The sequence below is a fragment of the Solanum stenotomum genome, chromosome 6 (assembly GCF_019186545.1).
Source record: "Solanum stenotomum isolate F172 chromosome 6, ASM1918654v1, whole genome shotgun sequence".
In the NCBI taxonomy this organism is placed as follows: domain Eukaryota; kingdom Viridiplantae; phylum Streptophyta; class Magnoliopsida; order Solanales; family Solanaceae; genus Solanum; species Solanum stenotomum.
In genome coordinates, this window is record NC_064287.1 from 50,393,530 (window position 1) to 50,404,363 (window position 10,834).

At 35.2% G+C, this 10,834-nt stretch overlaps 2 protein-coding genes across 3 annotated transcripts in view; one reads left to right on the top strand and one right to left on the bottom strand.

Annotated features, from left to right (window-relative positions):
- LOC125868253 (sphinganine C4-monooxygenase 1-like) overlaps window positions 1-10,834 on the top strand; it is a 185,393-nt gene that overhangs the window by 126,745 nt on the left and 47,814 nt on the right. For both annotated transcript variants that reach the window (XM_049548883.1, XM_049548881.1), the window contains exon 2: window positions 1,265-1,422. In XM_049548883.1, coding sequence (XP_049404840.1) covers window positions 1,265-1,422 — 158 coding nt within the window. The remainder of the gene's footprint in view (window positions 1-1,264; window positions 1,423-10,834) is intronic.
- LOC125868247 (putative late blight resistance protein homolog R1B-16) overlaps window positions 1-10,834 on the bottom strand; it is a 144,236-nt gene that overhangs the window by 80,931 nt on the left and 52,471 nt on the right. The gene's annotated exons all lie outside the window — the stretch shown is intronic.

Consider the following 10,834-nt stretch of genomic DNA (forward strand, 5'->3'; position numbering starts at 1 on the left):
GTTTTCGAAGATTAGGTGTTTTTCTCAGCATCAATTCTGCATCCTCAACACGAGTGAAATATGGATTGGAAAGGGTTTCCAAATCATCAAGTTTTGGAGAGTTCTCGAGTAATGCTTTTTTATTTTCAGGGCTGAAGTTAGGAATATACAGATATCTCAATTTAACCATATCTCAAACTGTACTAGGTAGTAATAGCGTCATAGCTGATCTACGCTTTAATATAAGAGTTTCAAGGTTCCAAAGATTGGATATGCTTGAAGGAATTGAATTCTGATGAGTGAGCGCAGAGAAATACCTCAAGTAAGGGAGCTCAGTTGGAATAAAATCAATAACAACCTGGTGTTCCAAATCCAGTACTTTTAGAAACTTGAAATGTGGTAAAATGGGGAATCATTGCTCTTCTTTTGCATTTCCTTGTCTACCTAGCTTTCTACTGTGCTACTTCACATATGTTTGGTCTTATGGAAAGACTAAAGTAAGTTGTGAGATGATCTTTTCAACTGCAATATGTGAGCTTGGATATGTTGAGGGATAGATTCATTTCTCTAACCTGCAAAGAAGAGATATAAAAAGAAAACAATGTGGTCTTGTCTTTCCTTTGGCTTGCGTTGATATGTGTGTAGGCTGTAGCCTAATTTGCAAAGTTTAGCCTAACTCATGTCTACCCCCTTGAAAATTCTACTTCAAACTTATTTTATTTGTTGGCACTTCTCTTTATGGGTGGTCATTAGTTGGGTCTCTTGAGTCTTGACTCAACTAATGCACTGCTTTGGTTCCCTTTCACTTTGGTAAGTTGGCTTGTGATTCTGGGACCCACAAATTAGCACTTGCCTTATCATTTATGATGGCAGAAATGTAAGCTTTTCTGATCCCAAGAGGAAAATAGACAAGTTTAATTAGGAGAGGAGTTGTACTAATCAATGAGTTAAAAGTTGTACACCTTTCGTATGTTCTGAATTCTGACAAGTAACGTAAGTACATACCATGAGGAGTTGTACTTCCCATACTTGTTTTGTGTACGTTTAGTATCTTGTTCCAATCATGAACCTAATTCTCATATTCTTGTTCCACATCATGTCAATTTTTATGTTTGTATTTTTACTAATTCTTGTCTGATTATCTACTAATATGGAGCAGGTCACAGGAGATGATGGTGAATCTGGTGGGGATTGACACGCTTCAATCTTTGTTCTCGGCAGACAGTTATTTGTTGCCATGTTGATGTTAGATACTCGGCAATATTTTATGCATCGGTACATGCACCAAAACAAGTTCTTGTACAAACATATCCATGCTCAACATCACCGGCTAATTGTTCCGTATGCATTTGGAGCTTTGTACAACCACCCTTTGGAGGGTCTGATTCTTGACACAATCGGTGGGGCTCTAGCTTTCCTTGTCTCTGGCATGTCACCACGTACCTCCATCTTCTTTTTCTCATTTACTACGATCAAGACGGTTGATGATCACTGTGGACTATGGTTGCCCGGAAAGCTCTTCCATATCTTCTTTAAAAACAACTCCGCTTACCATGATATCCATCACCAGCTTTATGGGACCAAGTATAACTATTCACAGCCTTTCTTTGTGACGTGGGATAGGATACTTGGTACTTACATGCCATATGAACTTGAGAGGAGACCGGAAGGAGGTTTTGAAGCTAAGCCTGTTAAAGATTGCAAGAAACATTGACAATACTGTTAGTACATGTTTGTCATAGAGTATGTGTTAGCATGATAGACAACTAAATGATTGTATATATTAATGTAATTATATAGTGATATAAATTAGCATGATCATATACATTTGTTGTAGAATCATGTGAATAAATATTGTGATAGAATAGCTGATTTGGAGGGATAGCAAGGCAGATTTAGAGGGATTCAATGGCAGATTTGTATAGATAGAATAGCTGATCTTTAGGGATAGGAATGGCGGATCTTTAGGGATGTGTAATCTTTATTTTCTCTATATAATGGAAAGACTCTCACTTTGAGAGGCATTCAGCTGAAAATTGACATGGTATTAGAGCTTTCTTTTGGCTGTCTTGTTTCATAGAGTCATCTGTGGTTCCTTTTAAATTTTTTTTGAAAATCTTGGTTTTTGGCTACCTCCTGGGAATTTTGTTCTTGGTCATTCTAGTTGCTTTCTTGAGTCTTTGTAGTTTTATAGCTATTCAAAAGCATGAATTCACATCACTTTGAATCCTTCAGTGTTCGTTTCACTGGTAAAAATTATTCTTCTTGGGAGTTTCAATTTCAATTGTTTGTCACCGGCAAAGAACTATGGGGCCATATAGATGGAAGCAATCCTGCTCCTACTGATGCAACAAAGCTAGGTGAATGGAAGATTAAAGATGATCGGGTGATGACATGGATTCTAGGGTCAATTGACCCTCTTATTGTTCTTAATCTCAGACCGTACAAGACAGCTAAGGCCATGTGGGATTACTTACAAAAGGTTTACAACCAAGATAATAGTGCAAGACGCTTTCAGTTAGAGTATGAAATTGCTAATTACTCTCAAGGAGGTCTTTCTGTTCAGGATTATTTTTCTGGATTTCAAAACTTATGGGCTGAATTTACAGATATTGTCTATGCCAATCATATGACCAACTCAACGAGCATCCTAAAAAATGTTCGTAAGTATCAAGGTCCATCACAAATACAGATTGCCAATGGTAGTAATTTACCCATTACCAAGGTTGGGGACATTACTCCAACTTTCAAGAATGTTTTTGTTTCACCAAAGCTCTCAACTAGTCTTATTTCAGTTGGACAATTGGTAGATAACAATTGTGATGTGAATTTTTCTCGTAATGGTTGTCTTGTGCAGGATCAAGTGTCGGGGACGATAATTGCCAAGGGGCCTAAAGTTGGACGATTGTTTCCTATACATTTTTCCATTCCTCCTGTTCTATCTTTTGCTTGTACTTTTACTGCTAATAAAACTGAGGTTTGGCATAAACGTCTAGGACATCCAAATTCTGTTGTGTTGTCTTTTTTTTTTTCTGCAAATTTACCACTAGATAGTGTCTAGTGGCCTTTTATTAAACATAAAAAATATCAATAGGGATAAGTGCAACCAAGGGGGGCTAGGCCTGACCTTACTAATCCTAATGAAATGTCTACTACCTAACAAGCATGAAGAAAATAAGAGCTAGAGAGATCTAAGTATTTTCTGATCACCACAGAGTTTGTAATACACTCCATGATGATATTACAAATGAGGATGCTTAAATAATGTAAAAATATGCCAATCAAGAAGAAAGTTGAGTTATCAGCCTCAAACTTTCTATTGCAAACGCATGAATTAAAAAAGATTGATTGCCCATCAAAAGTAACTTGAAGTATTTTTCTCTTGTCTTCTTCTTCAAACCTATCCAACAACACTTGATAATTCATACTTTCTTTATGGATTTATTGGACCTTGTTGAACCTATTGATACTGTCAAATGGTTCTGCTTTGCTTGTCGCATCGGTAGGTGCCTTGGAACAAACTCCTCAGTCATTTTACCGTCCCAACTATGTTGCCTTCCATGTGTCTTCTTTTTGCTTTTGTTGATTCTACTTCTTTGTTGCCTAGGTGATATATCTCCTTCCCTAGTCACTCTATCAAAGCACATGTCTATCATATCTTCCTCATCTTCATCAAGAGAATCCTCGCCAAAATCAAGCATATTGTCTTCCTCATTTTCATCAAGAAAATCCTCTCCCAAATCAATTGTATTTGACACTAAGACCCTTGACTCATTTTTCTTTGCAATCACACATTTAGGCACAAATACGGGAGCTTCTGGACTTAATTTGCTATTCAAAGTAGGTGGTGAGACTTGCTTTTCTTTGATCAAATCGTTGTCATTCTCTGTTAACTTTACTTGTTGTCCAGTAGTCTTCGATAAAGAATCAAAGCTATTCGAACATAATAGGTCTCTTGAGGCATTACTAATATCTTGCCTCTTCTCACTGTCATAAAAATTTCCAGTCGCACCCTTTTCACTACATGGAGAATTATTTTGACTAGTCGGGGAAAGGCTCCGATTACTAGTTGAATTTTTGTGTGCAACCAGTGTCCAATTTTTAGTTGCATTCTTAGTTTCAACTTGCAAAACATGCTGCCCAGAATTTTCAGCATCTTCAACATCAGATGTATCCATTAGTTTGTGTCCTGAATCCATTATTTTTTTGCCTGAACCAACTCGCGGCGCATCAACCCCAACTCTTGGCATTCCCCTTTTGTTTTCGGTCGTTGTTTGAACACCAATATTACTTGTAACAACATCCATTGAGTGTGCACGATTTTTCTTAGAAGGGACATCGACCAACTGCCGATCTAACAAAGTAGCTTTACTTTGATATCTACAACCTTTCTTTTTTCATTTAGTATTTCTCTCGCATCACCTTGATACTTTTCACTATCAATAGTACCTTTTGTAGCAACTTCAATGGTATCATCAATTTGTTTGTTATTTTGATTTCTTTTTTAGATCAAACGACAACTATCTTCATCATGACCTTGGTGCTTACAATAATTGCAATACAAAGGTAGATTATCATATACAATCTCCTGAAAAACCTCGATCAACTTACCAGATTTTCCATCCACAAACTGCAACCTTATACGATTTGGAAGCTTTTCCATTAGATCAAGTATAACCTTGACCCTAGCTGTGCTAGATCTTGACTTGATTTGAGTAGCTTTATCTATAGCTATTGGTTTCCCAACTGCCGATGCTATAGACAACAAAGACTTCTTTGCAAACAAATCTGGAGATAAGTTTGGTAAAGAAATCCAAACCAACAGCTAACGTCGTTTCCTCCTTAGGATTATATCCAATGGACCATGGAAAAACCCTACATTGGTGCTCCTCTCCATTGTAGAGAAGATAATTAATTGAGCGAGATAATGCTAGTACATAATCTTCATATTGATCAAATCTCAACAAAATTTGTCTTGGAGCAAGTAAGCCAATTAAACAGTTGCCCTTGGTACCAAGATGTTACGGTAAAATTGACCTTAATACCTTCAAATCTAGCGCACCATGGGATAATTTAAACACCACTGCTTGATGCAATCCCTCTTCAATCATAAAGTCTTGCCTTTCCTCCATTGAAAACGTGATAGTAGGTTCTCCATGAATTATTTCGATTGGTTTTGCGATTGTTTTTGAGTTAATTAGGGCAGATTGTTTAGGATTTATAGTATTGGAATTGAAAAGAGTGGCGTATGTGATGGTTTTGGGTGGTGGGGCGGGCTGGACAGCCTCGAAAGGAGGCCGTCCAGTGGTCGTAGCAGCCATGAGAGCTGCGCAGCTGCTGGCTTAAATCCCTAGGTCAGCCGTCCCCAGAAAGATATTGGTTAGAAATCTGTTGTGTTGTCTCATTTATCAAATTCTGGTTTATTGGGAAATAAAAATAAATTTTCAGTTGCTTCCATTGATTGTTCTATTTGTAAATTAGGCAAAAGTAAAACTCTTCCTTTTCCTAATTTTGGTAGTCGTGCTACAAAGTGTTTTGATGTCATTCATAGTGATGTTTGGGGTATTTCACCAATTATTTCTCATGCTCATTTCAAATACTTTGTGACATTCATAGATGATTATAGTCGGTTTACATGGGTGTATTTTCTTCGATCCAAATCTGAGGTATTTTCCATGTTCAAGACATTTTTGGCTTACATTGAGACTCAATTTTCTACATAAATCAAATTATTAAGATCTGATTCTGGTGGAGAATATATGTCTTATGAATTCAAAAAATTCTTGCTTGACAAAGGAATTGTCTCACAACACTCTTGCCCATATACACCACAACAAAATGGAGTTGCTGAACGAAAATTTCGGCATCTTTTAGATGTCACTCGTACTTTATTGATTGAGTCATCTGTACCATCTAAATATTGGGTGGAAGCTTTGTCTACTGCTGTCTATTTAATTAATAGATTGCCATCTAAAGTGCTAAATCTTGAGTCTCCATATTTTCGTCTTTATCACCAAAATCCTAACTATAGTGATTTTCATACATTTGGTTGTGTTTGTTTTGTGCATTTGCCTCCTTCGCAACGCAATAAACTTTCTGTACAATCTACTAAATGTGCTTTTATGGGTTATAGTACTTCANCCAAACACATCGAAGTGGATTGTCATTATATACGAGAAGCTGTAGATAAAGGTGTTATTACTCTTCCACATGTGTCCAGTGATCTTCAAATAGCTGATGCGTTTACAAAATCCATGGCACGGCAACGCCATCAGTTTCTAGTAGGCAAATTGATGCTTCTTGATCCACCAGCATAAATTTGAGGGGGGATGTTAGCATGATAGACAACTAAATGATTGTATATATTAATGTAATTATATAGTGATATAAATTAGCATGATCATATACATTTGTTGTAGAATCATGTGAATAAATATTGTGATAGAATAGCTGATTTGGAGGGATAGCAAGGCAGATTTAGAGGGATTCATTGGCAGATTTGTATAGATAGAATAGCTGATCTTTAGGGATAGGAATGGCGGATCTTTAGGGATGTGTAATCTTTATTTTCTCTATATAATGGAAAGACTCTCACTTTGAGAGGCATTCAGCTAAAAATTGACATTCTACCTGAGGGGATCAGTGACCATTGTCCTGACATAGTAACATTAAAAGATGAGATCCACAGAAGGCAAAAAGCATTCCAATATTGTAATGCTTGGGGCCAACACCCTCAATTCCAGAAGGTAGTGAAAGAAGGATGGGATATGCCAATTATGGGGTGAAATGTTTCAGGTAGTAAGGAAGATGAAACTATTGAAGGGTGCACTCAAACAATTGAATATCCAACATTTCAGAAACATTATTACTGAGGCAGATGAGGATAGGAAAGAATTGAAAACAGCTCAGTTGGAATTACAGGCTCATCCATCAAGCATTGAAGCTCAACAGATAGAGAAGGAAATTTATATGAAATTCAGGCAATCTTCATACTTAGCTGAAGTGTACTTGCAACAACAAAGTAAGGTTACTTGGCTTCGATTAGGAGATGATAATACAAGATACTTTCATGCTATTATCAAGCATAGGAGGCTTAAGCGAGCAACAACTCAGTTGAAGGATGATCAAGGTAACTGGCAGACTGATCCAGACACAATTGCCAACATATTTGTGTCTTGCTACAAGGACCTATTAGGGAGGAAGGAACCACATAGAAGGAAGGCTAATAAGAATCTCCTGCAAAATGGTAATGTCCTCACAATAGAGCACCAGATTAAACTTTTGGCTCCTTTCTCTGAGAAAGATGTAAAAACAACAATGTTCTCGATTGATATCAACAAGAGTCCAGGGCCTGATGGTTATGGAGCTGGTTTCTTTAAGTCTTCTTGGAATATAGTGGGCAAGGACATTACAGAAGCAATTTAGAATTTTTTCAGAATGGGAAATTGCTTAGACAACTAAACTCTACCAATGTTGCTCTCATTCCTAAAGTTGATAGTCCAAAATTGGCAAGTCAATATAGGCCAATATCTTGTTGCAATGTGGTGTATAAATGCATTTGCAAAATGATTTGTAGCAGACTGAAGGAAGCAATTAGTCATATTGTAGCAAACAATCAAGCTGCTTTTGTCCAGGGCAGGTCCATGCTTCACAATGTACTAATTTGCCATGATCTACTTAGGCATTATAAGAGGAAGACTACTCCTAGATGCCTAATGAAAATAGACCTAAAAAAGGCATATGATATAGTGAACTGGGAATTTTTAGAGGAGGCACTAGTAGGATATGGTTTTCCTACTAGGTTCATTCAATGGATCATGGTCTGTGTTACTTCTACCAAGTTTACACTGAAGGTCAATGGTGAAGGACATGGTTACTTTGAAGGCAAAAGAGGGCTCAGACAGGGGGACCTGCATCACCATTATTATTTGTTCTAGTGATGGAATACCTTTCAAGAATATTAAAGTGTATGAGCTTATTACCAACATTCAGATTTCATCCAATGTGTAAACAATTGCAGTTAACTCATCTGATTTTTGCTGATGATCTGATGATTTTCTGCAAAGGTGAAAGTAACTCAGTCACTAGAGTTAAGGAGGCATTGGAGCATTTTAGTGCCACTACTGGACTGGTGGCAAATATTGATAAATCAAGTATTTTCCTAGCTGGTATGGAGGATCAGGAAAAAGAGCAGTTGATCAGATTGACAGGATTCACTCAAGGGGTATTTCCCATAAGATACTTGGGCTTGCCCTTGACTTCAAAGAGTTGGAGCAAGATGGAATGTCAAGCATTAATAGATAAGATTACCGAGAGAATCAAGACTACTTATGCAAGGCAATTGTCCTATGCAGGAAGATTACAGGTGATTGTAGCAGTGCTTTTCTCCATTCATAGTTTCTGGGGATCTGTGTTCATCTTGCCTCAGAGAGTTGTCAAAGAGGTTGATAAGAAATGTATGGAGTATCTTTGGGGGACTACAAGAGACAGGAAGAAGGTAGCATTAATAGCTTGGGATAAAGTTTGTGTACCAAAGAAATATGGAGGTCTTAACATTAAGGGGTGTACGTGGGAATTGGAATGTAGCTTCAGTGGGGAAATTGATCTGGCAGCTTGCTTTAAAGGAAGATTTGTTATGGGTAAAATGGGTGCATGGAGTCTACATTAGAACAGATATCAATATCTGGAATCACAAGGCCCCCTTAGATAGTAGCTGGTATTGGAGAAAATTGAATTCACTGAAAGATAGAATGAGAGAATGGTATGAACAAGGCTGCTACAACCTCACTGCAAAAGGGACTTATTCTATATCTAGGAGCTACATGGCATTAGCTGGGGATCAAATGAAATGTGATGTTGCTGAGATTGTCTGGAATAGAGTCTCTCCAACCAAGCATAGATTTATTATGTGGCTTGCTGTGCATCAAAGACTTCTAACGAAAGGAAGGCTAGCACATATGAATAGATTTGTTGAAGATATGTCATGCTGCTTGTGTGATACAAATGATGTGGAACTAGCCAACATTTGTTCAAGGATTGCCTCTGGTTCAAATTAACAAGAGATGAAGTACTCCAATGGGTTGGCGTTACTCTTCCAACTGGGGAAATCAAACAGGTTATGGAGATGAACATGAGAAGGCATTAGAAGAAATTCAAGAAGGAAATAATGGCAGCTATTATGGGAGGATTAATATATCACACATGGAGGGCGAGGAACTGGAGACTATACAAAGGTCTTGTGATACAAAGAAATGAAGTTATGAAGCTAATCAAACTGGAAATTGTAAACAGGATAGAGTTTTTCAAGTGCTCATAGGAGTAGGAATTTTTGGCAAAAATTTTGTAATTAGTTATCTGTTTTGTTTTTCTGAGGTCTGAGGATCATCACTATTGGTGATGGACGAGGTGCTCTTAGCGTGTATTTGTTCTTGGTTGTCAATGGTAACTTTACAATGTTACCAAAAAAAAAAAGACACCAACCATTGTTCTAACTTCTTCTTCTTCTCATAGTATAATGAAAACTAATAATAGCATATGTGGTGTGTGTTAAATTGATATTTGCGCTAATTAATTAAATTTAAAATTTGTAGATCAAATTTGAACCTAGTATTAAATATAAAGACTCTAATTTTAGTAAAAATATAAATATAATTTGTAAAACATATTGCAACCTCTTTAGCACACTCCTCTCTAGTTCAAACTTGCAAAATAAAACGATTTTCATTTAATCAAATATAAATTCATGAATAAGGATGCACAAAATTAAGTTTGTTCTGAATTATTGAAAAAAATTTCGCAAACGCTATTTTTGTTATATATATTTTGCTAATTTTAAATTTATTTTATCTATATAGATTTTTTTTTTTATTAAGATTGATAAAGATAATTGTTAACCACCTTATCTTTAAAAAAGAATGTATATAAAATTATTATTTTTTATTGATAAGTACAAAATGTTTAAGAAATTTATAAATTAATTAATAAGTAAAGATTACATGAAGTGAGACATGGATGGAAGGGTAGGCTATGCAAAGATGTTTTGTGATTTGTTAGTATTGTATTAATTAATAAGTTTAATTCTTTTGTGAAAATCTGCAAATTAGTAATGGATAACTATTAATTAAAAAAATAAAATATATAAATTATATTATATTATATTATATTATTATTATTAGAACAATATTTTAAAAATTATATAAGGATGCACAAAATTGTATTTTAAATTATTAGAATTTTGCCCACAATGTTATTTTTTGTTCAATATATTTTGTTAATTTCAAATTTCTTATCTATACTAGATATAGGACCCCGTGCCAGCACTATGTCATATTATAGGATTTGAGAAGTTATTGAAATTTTTATATGTTTTTAAAAATATTTTAAATTTTTAGCTATTGTGATTTGTAGTACTTTTTTTAACATAATTTTGAAAATAATATTTATTACTCTGTTTGTTCTAATTTATGTGGCACACGCAGAATTTCAAATATTAACCATTTTTTATATGTCTCTTTAATATATTAAGTTGTTAATTATTGTATTTTATAGTACATTTTGAACCTAATTTTTTTAATAATATATGTTATTTGCCATGTCCCAATTTATGTGGAATTAATTGATAGATTTGTTGGAGTCAAGAGATTTATTGTTAATTATTGTAATTTATAGTTTTTTTTTGTCAATTTCAAACAATATATGTTGTTAATTGATAGAATACTTTTAATGTAATTTTTTTAAAAAAATATGTGTGACTCTCCATGTCCCAATTTATGTGGCACATGTAAAGTTTTGACAATTAACCAAAATTTTAATACATTTAAAAAAATATTTTTAAGTCGTTAAATTTTAAGTAATT